This window comes from Antechinus flavipes, chromosome 2 (genome assembly GCF_016432865.1).
Source record: "Antechinus flavipes isolate AdamAnt ecotype Samford, QLD, Australia chromosome 2, AdamAnt_v2, whole genome shotgun sequence".
NCBI lineage: Eukaryota > Metazoa > Chordata > Mammalia > Dasyuromorphia > Dasyuridae > Antechinus > Antechinus flavipes.
The window spans coordinates 612,237,490-612,254,184 of record NC_067399.1 but is presented as its reverse complement, the minus strand read 5'-3'; the positions used below and the strand labels follow the sequence as shown (position 1 = coordinate 612,254,184).

At 38.5% G+C, this 16,695-nt stretch overlaps 2 protein-coding genes across 3 annotated transcripts in view; both read left to right on the top strand.

The window, feature by feature from the left end:
* Positions 1–6,371, top strand: part of TCTN3 (tectonic family member 3) — a 41,709-nt gene extending 35,338 nt beyond the window's left edge. The window contains exon 13 of the mRNA XM_051981753.1: positions 1,154–6,371. Coding sequence (XP_051837713.1) covers positions 1,154–1,381 — 228 coding nt within the window. The 3' untranslated portion in view covers positions 1,382–6,371. The remainder of the gene's footprint in view (positions 1–1,153) is intronic.
* Positions 6,372–11,274: 4,903 nt separating this feature from the next.
* Positions 11,275–16,695, top strand: part of ALDH18A1 (aldehyde dehydrogenase 18 family member A1) — a 56,868-nt gene continuing 51,447 nt past the window's right edge. For both annotated transcript variants that reach the window (XM_051981752.1, XM_051981751.1), the window contains exon 1: positions 11,275–11,379. The gene's annotated coding sequence lies outside the window, so the exon portion shown is untranslated. The remainder of the gene's footprint in view (positions 11,380–16,695) is intronic.

The window sequence follows — 16,695 nt, the reverse complement described above, 5'->3', positions numbered from 1 at the left end:
ATAGCTGTTGTATAAATTGTTCACTTGGATCAAATTATTTTCATGTGTATGACTTAATATAAATCTTTTAATGTTTCTCTGAATTTTTCATATTCATCATTTCTTAATGTACAACAATATTTTATCAGGTTTGTTGACCATATTATTTTTCAGCTATTTCCCAGGTAATGGATACCAACGTTGTTTCTTGGAACAGAATATTACTATGAATATTTTGATTTACATTTGGTTTTTGTTTCTAGTTTTTATTTTCTTGAGATATGTACCCAGTAAAGGGCAATTAGTTGGCACAGTAGAAAGAGGGTCAGAAAGATGAATCTCCCTGAGTTCAAATGTAACCTTAGACATTTACTAGTTATGTGACCCTGGACAAGTCACTTAATCCTGCTTGCCTCAATTTCCTCATCTGTGAAATTAATTGAAGAAGGAAGGGCAAATCACTAAAGTATCTTTGCCAAGAAAACCCCAAATGAGATCACAAAGAATTGGACACAAGTGAAATGATTCAACAATAAAATATATCCAAAAGTGCAATGGCTGCATTAAAAAATGTGGATATTTTGTTATTTATTTTTAAAACTATGTGTCCCTATTTCATTGAGGCTCAAATGAAGGGGCACTAACAAACCTTATTCCTCTACTGAACAACAAGTAATCTCAGAGATAAAATAGAAACTTCTTCGCCCAGCATTTAAAACCTTACACATGCTGGCTACTGTCTGACTTTTCTGTCTTATTTCATTTTTTTACTTCTTCCATGCTCCATTTCTAGATACTTAGGCCATAGGGCTGCTTCTTGTGCACCACATTCTATATGCCTTCTTCTTGTCCTCTCATAGTTATGCCTTCCCGTGTCTGGAGTACCCTCCCTAGATCCTTCCAATGCTACTTCCTTCCTTCGGTCTTTGCTGGTCCTTGTTGGCATGCCATTATTCTTGAAACAACTCCATTCTACTTTGTATGCACTTTGTGTTTATGTATCTGGGACAGGTTATATATCCTAAGTACAATGTAAGCTTATTGAAGCCGGGGCATTTCATATTTTCTTTATATCCATAGCACCTAGGCAGTTAACAAATGTTTGTAGATTCAAATTGAAATGATATGCCTGAGCCAACAAGCCACTTGACCTATCATTTCTTTCTTTCTGCAGTTACCCTCATCTGTGGAAGAAATATTTTTGACAACTTTTGTGTCCTTCACTGATATCACAAAGAAGCCAGAGTTTACAAAGAGTCAAAAAGAAAGAAAATGGACATCAATATTCAGCTCTCCTCACTTTTTGGGGGCATTGAATGGAGAAAAGGAATCCCTAAGAAGCTTGAGCACTTCTGCTGTCCTTCTGTGTGTATTATTCTTTCTCAGCTTAGAAATGAGCTGAAGAAAGGAGAATCACATTTGACTTTTCCCAGTGAGGGCTCAGATGGCCTTCCTACATATGCTATAGAACTGATTCCTGTTTGTTCATTATGACCAAGGAAAACTGTTTTCTTCATTTAAGGAGCAGGAGGGAAGGAGTCTTTGCGTATGATGATATTTCAGAAAAGAGATAACAAAAGTGCCCTCACCTTGAATTCTTTCTAGTAAAGCTCTAGATGAATGGCAGCAAGGCATAATAGACTGGCTAGACTGGGAGGCTGAAAGGACTTTAACCTCTTACCATGTATTGGCCATGTGATTCCAGGCAGCTCTTGTGTCCTTGCTCCGCCCTGGGAACCACTCTGCAATTAGTAGCTGCCCAATAATTGCTGATCTTCATTGGTATTGGAACATAGGCCTAAATCAGGAAAACACTATGTAGGCATAGTGTTGAGTTAAATATCCTTTTAAAGGAGAAAGCTTCTAGGCACCCAAAACCATTTTCATGTTATCTGTTACATGAATAAGAACAAGTTAATGTTTACTTCATGTGACAGTAACTGTCATCAAGTGCAAAAGGTCTCAGTGCTCAAAACAAAGAAGTATTGACATTCCATCTTGGCTCCATTCTGGACTACTCTTTGTTTCCAACACAACAATGGGAAAAGTAATTCTCTTTCCCTTTCCTCACTGTCTGGAGCACAATCTCAACAAGGCCATCTTGTTTGTTTGCCTCCTTTCCTCAAAGGTCAGGGAATATAAATTTTAGTATTTAATACTAAATGACTTGGTGGGGGGGGAGACTGAATTTAAGTTTGAGTCCTGACTTTACTCATTATTAATTAATTTACCTTTGTTACTTTGGGCGAGTCATTTAACCTATCTTAAGTTGTAGTTAACATATTTTTTTAAATGAAAAAAATTTTTTTGAAATAGTTGACTTCTTATACTCTGCCTTTAAAATCTGTTCCTTTGATTCCTAAAGTTGAATTCAAAATCTCCAGAGAAAAGTATCCGGGAATCTCTACTTGATCCTTGGCCATTTAGCATTTTTTGTCAGTTACTTGGATAAAATCATAGATGACACACTTATCAAACATCAAAAGATGACATGCTTTGCATAAATCTTGGAGAAAAATTAACATACTGGATGACTGAGTCAGGAGCCAAAAAGATCTTGATAGCTTAAAACATTGAGCCACATCTAATAAAATGAAATTTAATAGGGCTAACTTAAAATTTTACATGGGTCAAAAAAAAACCCTCAAACACAACTAGCTTTATAAGACATGGGAGACATTGCTAGAAAGCAATGTCTTTATAATTAAAAAAAAAAAAAAAACCAGGATACAATAAGAGAAATTTCACTCAAAATAGCTACAAAATGCATAAAATACCTAGGAATTAACCAATCAAGTCAAAAATATTATGTATGAAAATGAATCTTACTATGAATCAATACTTTGCATAATACACAATCTATATCCTTCCTCTAAAAAAGCTAATACCATCTTAGGCTTCCTTTAGAAAGTCATGGCTTCTAGAAACAAGTATATGTAGAAATGCTCTTTTTTGACACTTAAATTTATTATAAACCCAATAATTTTTAAAAAATATTTAAATGTTCATTTTCCCCCTATTTTGCTTTATATATCTACTGCTTTTCTCTCATCTCCCATTTACTTTTCTTAACCCCTTTGGAATCTCACTTCTGCCCCACCATTCAACTAAACTTCTCCCTGTGAGGTCAACAAAGAACTCTTCCTTTGACTTTTCCTTAATCCTCATCCTTTGATCCTTCTGCAGTGTTAGACACTGTTGACCATTTCTTCCTTATTGAATACTCTTTCCTTTATGCTTTATAAGGAAAATGCTGAGGTTGTAAACTTCGGAGAATGGTGGTACCATTGACAAAAATGTGAAATTTGGAAGAATAGTGGGTTTGGAGGAAATATGATGTACTCTGCCTTCTGTGTGATGAGTTTAGTTATCTCCAGGACATCCAGTTTTAAATGTCTGATAGCCAATTGGTAATAGAGGACTAAGCTCAAGGGAGAGATGTGCTTTGAATAATAAAAAAGTGAGTTATCTGCAAAGAGATAATATTAAATTCATGAGAGCTAATGAGATCACTAATAGAGACAGCATAGACAGAAAAAAAGGACCCAAGAAAGAACCTTAGATAATAACCACAATTAGAAATTGTAATAGGGATAAGTTAGCAAATGAAACCAAAAGCAATCAGACAGGAGAACTGGGACCAAAATTCTGGGACCCAGAAAAGAGAGTTCCACAGAAGAGAGATGACAACAGTGTCAAATGACACCTAAAAAGATTGAAAAGGATAAGGACTAAGAAATGACCGAACTTGTCAATGAAGAGATTACATGGGAAAGATGGAACCAAAATGTGAAGAAAAAGTAGAGACTTCTGAGCTTTCCTTAAAACCTCTACAAACAACTTTAAATAATGCCCCAAAGCAAATTCTAACATGGCAGAATCCACAAAAGAACAGAATGAACCAATTTTGTAGCCCAACACAACTTAGAGGGTCTGCAGGAAAAGTCTTTTGCCTTGGAGTAAAAGTGGAGTTCAGGCTGAGCCCCAGTAAATCAGCAGTAGGATATGAGAGCAACTGAATCAGTGGCAGTAGTTGTGTTTCTAGACCTCTTAACCCACAAACAATAAAGGAGTCAGACAACTGGTCAGAAGGGGATTATAGAGGTTCCTTTTCTGGCATTGGGGGGCATATCTCTCTTGTATTGCCCATGCATGTATCTAGGTCACAGTTCCAGGGCACAGAGGAGCACTAACACACCAGAGCTTGTAGAGAGCTGGTACCTTGGTAAAAGTTCTAAAGTAGAAAAGATTACTTGGTGGTTGCTAACAGACCAGAAGAGCAGCAAAAACACCTTTCCCTAGATCATACCACCTCAGAAGAACCATAAACTTACAGGCTCCCAGAATTATCTCTGAAAATAGCTGCAGAAAAAAACCTGAAGCTTAGGGCAATTCCTTCATTATTCCAGAAGCAGAGCCCCACTTTAACATAGAATTAAAAGTCAAGAAATAGGCAGAAAACTGAGCAAACAACAGGAAAAAGATCCTGACTGTGGAAAGTTTGGTAACAAGGAAGCTCAAAACATAAACTCAAAAGAAAACCAAGCTGCTATATCCAAAGCCTCAAAAATAAGAATTGGTCTCAAGCCATGGAAGAGTTCAAAAAGGATTTAAAAATTCAAGTAAGAAATAGAGGAAAAACTGGTAAGAGAAATGAGGGTGATACAAGAAAATCATGGAAAAAAATAGTCAACAGTTTGATAATGGAAACACAAAAAAATACTGAAGAAAATCACATCCTAAATAGAATAGTTCAAAGAATAAAAGAGAATTCACAAGAGCCACAAAAGTCCAATGAAAAGATTCCTTAAAAAGCAGAAGTGGCCAAATGGAAAAAGAGGTACAACAATTCACTGAACTCCTTAAAAAGAATTGAGCATAGTTAAATGGATAAGATACCAGCCCTATAGTCAGAAAGACCCTGAGTTCAAATTTGGGCTTAAACAGAATTGGGCAAATTGAAGCTAATGACTTTATGAGACATCAAGAGGCAACAAAATAAAATCAAAATAGTGAAAAAGAAGAAAATGTGAAATATCTCATTGGGAAACCAATTGACCTGGAAAAAAGATCCAGAAAATTAAAAATTATTGAACTACCTGGAAGTCATAATCCAAAGGAAAAACAAAGAGCCTAGACATCATCTTTCAAGAAATTATCAAGTTAAACTGTACTGTTTTAAAACAAGAATGTAAAATGGAAATTGAAAGAATTCACCAATTATCACCTGAAAGAGATACCAAGACAAAAACTCCCAAGGAATATTATAGCCAAATTCCAGCGCTTTCAGTCAAGGAGAAAATATTGCAAGTCTCCAAAAATAAACTATTTAAACTTCATGAAACCACAATCAAGATAACAATATTTAGGAGACATTACAGAATTAGAGGGCTTGAAATATGATATTCCAGAAATCAAAAGAACTAGGATTATAACTAAGAATCATCTACCCAGTAAAATAAATTCCTTCAGAGGAAAAAGTGTGTATTCATTGAAATAGAGAACTTTCCAACATTTCTGATGGAAAGACCAGAACTTAGTAGAAAATTGACTTTCAAATACAAGACCCAAGAGAAGCATAAAAATATAAATAGGAAAGAGAAATCATACCAGATTTAATAAGGTTAAAGGTTAAATAAAAGTTACATTCCTACACGATAAAAGGATACTTGTAACTCCTAAAAAAATTTAGAGCAGTTAGAAGGAGTATTCATAGAGATGGCAGAGGTGTGAATTGAATATAGTGGGATGATTATCTAAAAAAAATGTTATGGGATGAGAAACAATGAATGCACTGTGAGAAGTAGAATGGGGTAAATTATCTGACATAAAAAACATGCAAAAACTTTTACCTGTGGAGGGGAAGATGGGGGAGATAGGTGATTTTAGGGTCTGGGAATTCCTTCACATTTGGACCTGCGTCTCTGAGCTGAGGGGATCTCTTTCCCCTTCCCACACCACATCAATGCTACAGGTTTTGTATTTTCTCATAGGTAATTATTCCTGCTCATTGCTTCTGAGCTTCATGTCTTTGAGGTTCTCTGCCCGTAATCATGGAGGGCATGCAGTCAAGTAGCAACTAGAAGACCTTGTAGTCTAGTAAAGGCAGCTTGTCAGATTTTTTTGTCGCAGCCAGATCACATTCAGATTACCAGTGCTGGCCACAGTGCCTGAAGGCCAAAATTAAATCTTTAATCCTTTATTTTGATTCAAAATCATAGTCCTTTTACCCAGCTAATTACCTGGTTTAGGATTAGGATTTTTAGATCCATCTTGATCTATCATGAAAATAAAAAGGTAAGGGAGGAAGCCAAGTCATTGTCTAGCAGTCATTTCTGCCTTTATTATACACAACAGGAAAAATAAAATAAAACACATTGCTATTTACCTTATTGAAGATGGTGTGGATTCATGATTTCATTTGGTATAAGGAGCTAATGGATGAAGAGTTATGTAATGCTATTATCTAGGCTGTAATTAAGCCATTTTCCTGGAAGCTTTAAATAGCTAGATCTTGTAGACATTTTAAGAGCTGGAAATAGTAGATGGCAGTAACCAGCAGTCAAAGAAGAAAACAGATCTTCATCTTTGAGAACCAAGTTCTTTCAGTTCCTATTGCTTCAGTATCCTATCCCACAATGTCCATCAGCAGAAGTACTACCCACAAAGAGATAATCCTGTAGAACACTTGGGAGAGTCATTTTGAAAATTCCAGATACAGCTAAAGGAAATAGTCTCCAAACAATATTGAAACAAATAGTTCCTTGAATCTGAAAGAAACTTCATGAAGCATAATCCCTGATCCTAATAGAAGAAATGAAAAAAAAAAAAAACCCTCTGATAATGGAAAGTTGGGTTTCACAAAGGATGCCATGAAGTTTGAGGGATTAGAGAGGAATGAAAGGCCTTGACTATAGGAGATTCTGATCTGTGTGTGTTATGGGCCAGAATTCTCTACTTAAAATAAGGATTCTTACAAGGTGCTAATTCAGTGGAATTGATGAGACAATGATTATCTAGTTTAGCATGGTGATTAATAGTTCTCTAAGTTCAGTATGATTGATTTAATCTTACAACAAATAATTGTTTCCTAGTGATATAATGATTAGTTTATACTCAAAATAGAGCATATAAAACAGCGACAAACTCAGCCAGAGTCAGAGCCAGAGACAGACTCAGAAGGGCTCAGAGAGAGACTCAGAAGAACCAAAGACATTCACTTCATTTCACACTACCATGGTGGCTGGCCTATCCTCCTGCATTTCTCCACTGAGACCAAGACCTCAAGAAAACTATACCGGTCCCCAGGTAAGGAAACTAGATTTTAAATGAGACAATAAAGAATTTGGACTTTAACACCTGGCTATTCTCGTGGTAATCACTTGGCTGAAAAGAAGGCTGCTCCAAGATCTTCAGAAAACCAAGAATATTACATGTGTGCATCACTATTTTTGTACCTTATTAATGTGTCCTCTTCCCATAGATACTGTATGTATTAACTCCAGACTTTGTGGCTACTGCTTTTATTCTACCATTTTAGCAAATACCTTTGCTTTGAGCAAAAAAAACTATTGAGTCTTTTAGCTGTTAAGGGGAAGCACATTGATGAGGAGCTCATTTAAGAAATACATCCTCAGGGTACCCTAGATCCTGGGCTAATTTCCCTTTGGGGGGATTGTAGCATTACAATCCACAAGCATGAACACAAAACAAGTTGGAGTGTTAGTTGGATGTTATATCCTCCTTTTCCTACTTCCATTCTCTTCAAACATATTTTTTCCCCTTGGTATAATCCATGTGTTGGTTGAACCCAATTGCTGTCTTGCCACTTCCTACCCTCATATTTTTTTCTCTCTATTGCAAAGTTTTGAATCATTTCAAGTTGACCACTTCCCTTCTTATTGTAGATATGTACATTTTGTTTATGTAAAAGTTTTTCATGTAATCAAAATGATCTAATTTATCATTTGTAATTGCTTCTTTTATTTAAAAATTCATCCCCTAATGCCCATCAATAGGAGAATGGATGAACAAATATTGGCATATGTTTTGAAGGAATGAAATTGTGCTATAAGAAATGACAAGCAGGATATTTTCAGGAAAACTTGGAATGACTTACATGAATTGATGCCAAGTGGAGTAGAACTGTAATGCCAGAGAAACTGAGCAAGATAGAAATTAGAGAATATTTAATAATTTATTAAATGGAGAGATTACTGGAACCAAATGGATTCATGGTTTGGTCCCAGGGCTGAATGAGACTATCGTCTCCAAGAATCCAGCAAACAATGTGATTCTCAATAACATATATACATGTGTGATTCTCAATAGACTGAGGCAAGGGCGGAGTCAGGGTGCTGAGAGCAGGAAGGGGACTGTGATAGGGTGGAGTGAGCCACGGGAGATGAGATGACATAATCAGGGGGAAGCATCCTGAACATGGGGAGAAGCATCTTGATAAGAGGGTATCTAACATTCTAATAGCTTGGGATGGGGAGAGGCATTCTGATATTCTAAAACATAAGATCCTTTATTCTTATCAATTATTCTGATAAAGAGGGAGAGGAGGCTTTGCAGCACTGAGCTTTGACTGAAGCAGAGAAACTGAGTCAGGACTGGGTCAGGATAATTAGGGAAACTGAGTCAGGACAATAAAAGAGAACTATGGTATAACAGAACCAGAACAATGTTGTACACAGTCACATCAATATTCATACAATGATAAACTCTGAATGACTTAGCTTTTTGTTTTTTCAGTCAAGCCTCACTCTTTGTGACTCCATTTGGGGTTTGTAGTTTGTGTTTTTGTTTTTGGAGGGTTTTTTGGTGCCAAAGATGCTGAAGCAGTTGACCATTTCCTTTTCCAGCACATTTTACAGATAAGGAAACTGTGGCAGAATTAAATAACTTGCCTAGGGTTACAAAGCTGTTGAGTATCTCAGGCTGGATTTGGACTCACGTCTTCCTGACTCCAGACCAGTGCTTTGTCTCCTCTATTACCTAGCTACCCCTAAAAGACTCAGCAATACAGTGATCCAAGACTATTCTGAGGGACTTAAGATGAAAAATGCTAGCCACTTCTAGAGCAAAAAACAGATGGACTCTGAATGAAGATTAAAGTTTATTTTAAAAAAAAACTTTTTTCACAACATGATTAATGTGAAAATGTTTTTCATGACTTCACATATATAAAATTTCAAATTGTCTTCTCATTGAGGAAAGAAGAAAATTTGGAGGCTCAAAATTTTAGAAGTGTATGTTAAAAATTGTTTTCACATGCCATTAGAAAAAAATTAAAATTTGAAAATTAGAGGTAAAAAAATTAATTTCTCTTCTCATGGTATCATCCTTCTCCAGCACAGTGCCTGACACAGAGTAAATGCTTAAGAAATGATTTTGATTTTTTTTAATGTTTTTCAATATTTAGGTCACATTTGTTTTGCCTTTATTATGCTATATGGCATAAGAAATTAGTAAAAGGTTTGGCAACTGTCAATGCTGTAAAATTACCTATGCATATAACTTATAAATAAAAAGGTATAATAATAAAAAAAATTAGTTCCTTCTGGGAGATGACTAAGAACCATTACATAGAATTCCCAATCCCTATATTTTTGTCTGCCTACATTTTTTATTTCCATCACAGACTAATTATACACTATTTCAGAGTCTGATTCTTTTTGTACAGCAAAATAACTGAATATGTATACTTATTTTGTGTTTAATTTATACTTTAACATATCTAACATGTATTGGTCAACCTGCCACCTGGGGGAGAGGGTGGAAGGAAGGAGGGGAAACAATTGGAACAAAAGGTTTGGCAATTGTCAATACTAGAAATGTACCCATACATATAACTTCTAAATAAAAAGCTATTTAAAAAAAGAAATTAGTTCTTTTAAATCAAATATTTCTGCTGTGGATTCAACATCCAAGATATATAAATTAACAGAAATAAATGAGTACAAATCTTTTTCATCCCCCAAATATAAAGGGTCAAAAGAAATGAACAAACAAGAGTTGTGAGGAGATAATGTGTTAGGTCCAAAAGGAGGCCATATTCCTTATAAATACCCCGATAAAACTCTAAAAAAACACCAGAAAAAATAATAAAAAGAAAACCAAAGAGAATTAACTATTAACTGCTTTATTCCGTTCAGAACTGCATAAAAAGACTACAGGAATCTGATCGAAGTGTTGATACCGGAAGGATGGTCTTGCCCTCAAAAGTAATGAGGTTGGAAGACGGGAGGAAGAATTAACAGGGAGATACATGTTGTCAGTTGAGGTTTTATCTGTGAACTTTAAAGCTTCTTTCACTCTCCCAAAGGGATTTTCCATTACATTTTTGACAGCCTTTGTGGAGCCCCTCCTATATGGGAGATATCGTACAGGTACCAATAAAATGTAAAACGCCCCAAACGAGACACTTCTGAGCCATTTTTCTTGGCTTATAGATTGTGCAGGAGGAGCTATCCACTTACTATAAACAGGTGGCAGCGAAGGATCTTCAAGGATCCCGTTTGCCACAAAAGCAAAGTTCGAGTCAAAGGAGCAAGAAATGACCTACGTAAGGAGGGGAAGACGGGATGCCGAGACCGAGGGACTTCACCTGCCTTGCACCGCGCGGATCTAGTTCTGGAGGATTTACACTTCGGGACGTGGCAAGAATGGAAAACAAACAAACAAACAAAAAAACAGACTGAGGGGATGGGGTTAGAATCGCCCAGCAAGGGAGGAAATACAGTATGTTTTGACCCGAATATTTTGTCCATATAGTCTCTTCTGAGCAGTGCACTGAGAAACTGAGTTTCAGTCGGAAATCGTAGCGATCTCTGGAGTTGTCACCCAGGGAGAAGTCATTGCCTCTCTGCTGCAAGATTTTCCCACTCGCGAAATAAAGGCAATAATAGGCATTCAGCACTCAAGTAGGTCGGTATTGTTGGTGGATGAAAGGGAAAATAGGTCCCCTGACATGAGAAGAGCGGGACCCGGGTATTCTTTCCATGACCATTAAGGCGCCGATCCCCGGAGCCCAAAGGTTCATTCGTCCAGTCTGCAGCCTGAAAAAGAAAGTGCCGCCGGAGTCCGAGGCTCCGACTGTCTAGAGACCCCCGAAAGGGCGGGGGCGGGAGGAGAGAAGGGCGGAGCGCGCCACGTGGAGAGTCGTGCATTCTCAGAAAAGGGCTACGTTGGAGCCGCAGCCGCTCACGCTGCATCTCCACTTCGCCTGCGCCGCTGGCGTAAGCTTCTCCAGGGGCGGGACGTCGGCGGCCGGGGGCGGGGCAGCCCGGCGCGCGCTAAGAATCGTGGCTCTACGTGGACTCCGAGCAGACGTAGCCTGCGCCCAGAGGGAGCCTTCAGTCCCTCCTTGGGGGAGGCCTGCGGCTGAGGAGGCAGGTAAGCGGGCTGGTTCGGGGGAAGAGGAACCGGGCTCGGGCCGGAATGCTCCCCACCGGGCCCTGGGTAGGCGCATGCGGCGGGATGGAGGGGGATAGCGGAGGAAGAGAATCCTGGGGGAGGCAAAAGGCCTGGGGGCTCAGCCGCGGTGACCATGTGCAGCCAAGAGAACTTAGGCGGTCGGATGGGCGAGTGTTCGGGCTGCCGGGGCGAGAGCATGGCCTTGGGGTCGTGCTACCCAGGGACCGCCGGCCCGCTAGCCTCTGCCTCGTCCATCCCGCTGCAGCGCTGCGGCAGCCCTTAGCCTTGGGCCCAGCGCAGGAGTAAACTTCGAGGAGGCAGCTCCCCTCCGAGGCTCCCCGGGCCAGTCCCCGTAGGCGGCCTGGGGGCCCTGCTTAGGTACCTCCCCATACATTCTTCTGAAACCCGAGGGTCGTCTGAGTATGGATAGGTGCGGAGGCCGAGGGAGGTCAGAGATGGGCCTGGCATCTGGAGCTCACGGCTTGATGGTGCTGCTGACCGCTGCCCGTGCCACCGCTTAGAACGAATTTCTTAAATGGAGCGGCAGATACTGAGGGCTAAGGAGGACCGGCTAAAGGAGCTGTCACATTTGTTTGGTGGAGATTTTGTGTACCATACTCTCTGTGAAGTTTTCCTGGCTAAGATACGGGGTGGTTGGCCACTTCTTCTCTGAGTTAGGCTACCAGGTTACGGGACTTGTCCAAAGTCATACAGCTAGTGTCGGACGCTGAATCTGAACTCGGGTCTTCCTGATGTCAGGACCAGTGTCCCATCCACTGATCCACCCGTCTGCTTCTTTTTAAAAAAAGCCTGCAGCACCTGACGCTCTTCGGCAGTCTCCCATCCAAGAGCCGAGCAGGTAACTTGGCAATCTTAGCCTTCATGATCGGACTGGATCAAGAGTGGTATTGCCTGGCACATAGTAGGGCTTGCTAAGTGACTCATTGCCACCTATTATATTGAAATAGAGTTATTAAAAACATGTAAAAATCTTGGCTGAAAAAGGACCGTTATATTGAAATATAGTCATCAATATATATGTTTAAGTAGTTGCTAAAGGAAATAAATTATATGGAAATATACTTATCAAACTACACACACACACACACACACACACACACACACACAACCACACCTTTACATGTTTAAAAAAAAAAAAAAAAAGAACAGACTCCAAGAGTACATGGAAAGGATGCAGAGAAGTGAAGGCACTAAAGAGAATAGAGAGAAAGAGGGAGGGAGGGAAAAAATAGCTTCTGGGAATTGGTGGAATTTGAGTCGAGTCTTGGAGAAATCAGGGAAACTAAGGTAGAAGGAAGGAGGGAAAGATATGGGGAAATAGCATGGAGATGGGAGAGTCTAGTCATCTATTCCAGAAACTGCAAGCAGGGCTGGGGAAAATGATTTGGGGCATTGAGCATCTGTGATAGACAGGCCCTTGTCTACCTTTTGTTGGCTATTTTGAGAGGCCTCTAATGAGTGGTTTTTATGAAAAGGTTTGGAGTGAAATTTAATGCTTTGTTTAAATGACTGAGATAAGGACCGTTTTGAATTCCTAAAGAATAGAATTGAGAAATAGTCAATTTAGTCACGATATCAAAAACTATTTGCTCTAAGTAAACTGAGTGCAAAATACCTTTTCTAAGGAACCAGTCATTTGCTTTAGAATTGAAACATTGTCTTCCTTTTTAGACCTGGAGCTAGAAGGTCACTCTATACCAGTGGTTCTCAAAACTTTTGTTTTCAGTATCTTTATCCTATTAAAAATTATTGAGGATCTCTCCAAAGCATTTTTGTTTATCTGGATTATATTTATAGACATTTACCATATTGGAAATAAAAACTATTTTTGAATTTGTAGACCCTCTAAAAGGGTATCAAAGATCCCCAGGAATTCTCCAGACCATACTTTGAGAACCACTACTTATGCAATGTTTTCCTTTTACTGCTGAAAGAACCGAGACCCAGGAGAAGACTGTTCTTGAAGGGTCAGCTCCAAGCTCAGGTTCCAACAAACCTCCTCGTTTACCACTCGGTCTACTAACTATATTTCATTGAGAAAAGTTCAGGATTTCAGTCTGTCAGAACATAATATATTGGCTGGTGCGAGTTGTAGATGGGCTTTTGATTTGACCTTGACTACATTCTGGTTTGGTAGTTCTGGTTCACTGCTCTGAGCAGTGAACCTCCCTGTGGCTTATTTATTAATGTGATTTTATTTTTGTTTCAATGATGAAAATGCACTTTTCCTACCTTTCACTTCTTCCCCTGAAAAAGAGAGAAAAGCAAACTCTATGTAACAAATATGTATAATCACACAAAACAAGTTCTAGCATTGTCCATTACTTATTTTATTTAGCTGAAAAGTGGACTTTTCTGAGGCAGTGGCTTGAAGGTCTTACTTTGGAACTAGATACTATGGTCTGATCTACCTGGGCAATTCCTTTAAGGACTCTGTTCTATAGACCTGCAGGATGACAAATTTCAGTTTCAGCAAACAGTTACAACTGCAAAATTGGTAGAGGTTACCAAGAAATCCTTCATTGATGAAATCAAAAGACTTCATCCCATCCCACCCTCCAAAAATCTATGGTAATGCTTGTCATTTAGCACCCATTTATTAGCTGGCTGTGCAGAGAGTGTCAAGAGAGATGGGGGTATACAAATAGAAACCATGCTCCTTGCGCTCAGGGAAGCTTATATTTTGGGAAGGGCTTGGGACATTCAGGTGTGTTCCCAAATCCGCAGTACCAAATGGTCACTGTGGTACAGAAGAGAAGAGCCGAAGAAGGGTCAAAAGTACTCTTCAAGGCTTGAAGACTCCTGGATGTCATTTTTGTGTGCCCAGCACAGTACATTTATTTTTTATTTTTTTAAGTCACAGACATTTTGTATTGAGAAGGACTTCACAAGTCATCTAGACCAACCCATATGGAAATAAAGATTCACTCTGTGACATCCCTAAGAAGTAGTCTGTCAGTCAGGCAAGGAAGAAAACAGTACCATGCCATTTTTGGACAATCTGTTTAACGAATTGCCTTGAGGAAAGAAAGAACTTCTGTGTGAGAGTGGTTGATTAGGGACAGTTTGTGGAGAGCTGATTTTAGAACTGGAACTTGAAAAGTAGCTAGTTTTCCAAGAGACAGCTGAAATTTGGGAGGGAAGAGCTTTTTAGGCATAAGGAATGGTAGAGTGGAGGGGGAATATATAGGATATGGGTAGAATTGTTTGACTAGAGCTTAGCACCTATAAAATGATCAGTCTGAGATTAGATTGGAAAGATAAGAAAGTAGTCAGCCTTGAATGGGTTTGAACTGGGCCATGGAGGAAAAAAAAGCATTTAAACATATATAGAGAATGTTTAAGTATAGAATATGCCAGGGGCAATAAAGAAGTTGAAATTATTTTAGTGGGGGACTCCTGTTAAGAAGTAAATTGAGTATTTACAGTGAGACTAAATTATCAAGGACTTTGAAAGTTTGTCTCATAGGAGTTTAAACTTGATACAGTAAACAATAGGCAGCAATTATAGGTTGTAGCTCAAATGGGATGTTGTGAAGAAGATACTGTTGTTTTGTTTTTTTTATCCCAGCTCTTAGTAGACTGCTTGACACAGAGTAGGTACATAATATTTGTTTATTGATTTAGAATTTGAAGGGTTCTTAGAGATGTAGGTTAGCTCTTTCACTTTATAAATGAGGTAATTCAGGTCTGGGGAAGTTAAATGATTTGCCAAATGTGAAAATGGAATAAAGAATAGAGAACTTCACTGCCTTATAAAGGATAATTAATGTACAAAATTCAGAAAAATACAAGAAGACTTGTATGAGGATGAAGAGCAACGAAAGCAGAAACAAAAAATAATACAAAGTCAATTTGGATGGAAAAGCAACAAAATTCAGTTGTAACTGTGAAAGTTAAGAGTACATTTCTTATCTACAAAATTACTATTTGGGAGATGGGGGTGGGGAGAAGAATATGAATAAGATATATCCCCTACTCTCAATTATCTGGAAGAAAATAAGCTAAAAACATGCAGAGCAGAACATGGTATCAAAAGTACAAAGAAATCATAGTGGGAGTCTAAGAGAGATCCTGGTAGAAAGAGGATAGGTAACTCAGGGAAAGCTTCCTGAATGAGGTGGCATTTGATTCAATAGGGTTTTAATATAAACGTAAAGGATATGCATGTGGAAAACAGAGACACCTAGATTCTCAAAAATGGTGGGAGTCCTCGATGCCATTGGCACTGAACATCTGACTGAAACATATTATCCAATTCACTTAATGATTACTGAATAAATTGCTTTTAGAGTCATCATGGAGCTCAATAAACAATTTTCCAGATTTTATCATCCAGTACACTATTTCTTAATACTTCTAGATGTTTAAAAACCTCCAGTTTTTTTTTTTTAATTTTGTTTCAATCCAAGCATTTTTTATTAAGTGCTTGTATAGCAAGGTACTGTGCCAGAACTGGGAATACAAAGATGATTCTGAGAGACCCCTGACAGAAGAATAAATGGGAACGAAAGGGAACAAATAAAGTGACTTGGGAAAGCTTAAACAGAGGAGAACCAGAATCAGTACTGGAAGAAGGGTCAGGAAGATGTAGAGTATAGAAAAGAATCCAGTCCTCTAGACTGTTCAGAAGACTTGAGTGCAAGTTCTGCATCTTGACTTGTAGTCCTGGGCAGGTCACTTGCCCTTTTACTGTTTCAGGGAACTCTTTTCAGAGTATCTCTTAAAGAACAAACAGTCCCTATCTGCTTTGGAAAAGGGATTTTTTCATTTGAAGTTCCTTCAAGGTGAAGTCATAGGTCTGATAAAAAACCAATCAGCAAAGGAATGGAAGAGGTGATGAGCTGCAATGAAGAGGGATGTGTATTGTAGGAACAGAAGGGAAGCCTGGACAAATGTATGAAGTTTGAAAATAACTGGACATGATTAGTTGATCAATGGACTAGGTTAGGTTCAAAGGACAAAACAGTCAATAACTTTAATGTTAGTGTTTGACAAACCCAAAGACCCCAGCTTTTGGGATAAGAATTCACTGTTTGACAAAAAATTGCTGGGAAAATTGGAAACTAGTATGGCAGAAACTAGGCATTGACCCACACTTAATACCATCCACCAAGATAAGGTCAAAATGGGTTCATGACCTAGGCATAAAGAATGAGATTATAAATAAATTAGAGGAGCACAGGATAGTTTACCTCTCAGACCTATGTAAGAGGAAGGAATTTATGACCAAAGAAGAACTCGAGATTATCATTGATCACAAAATAGAAAATG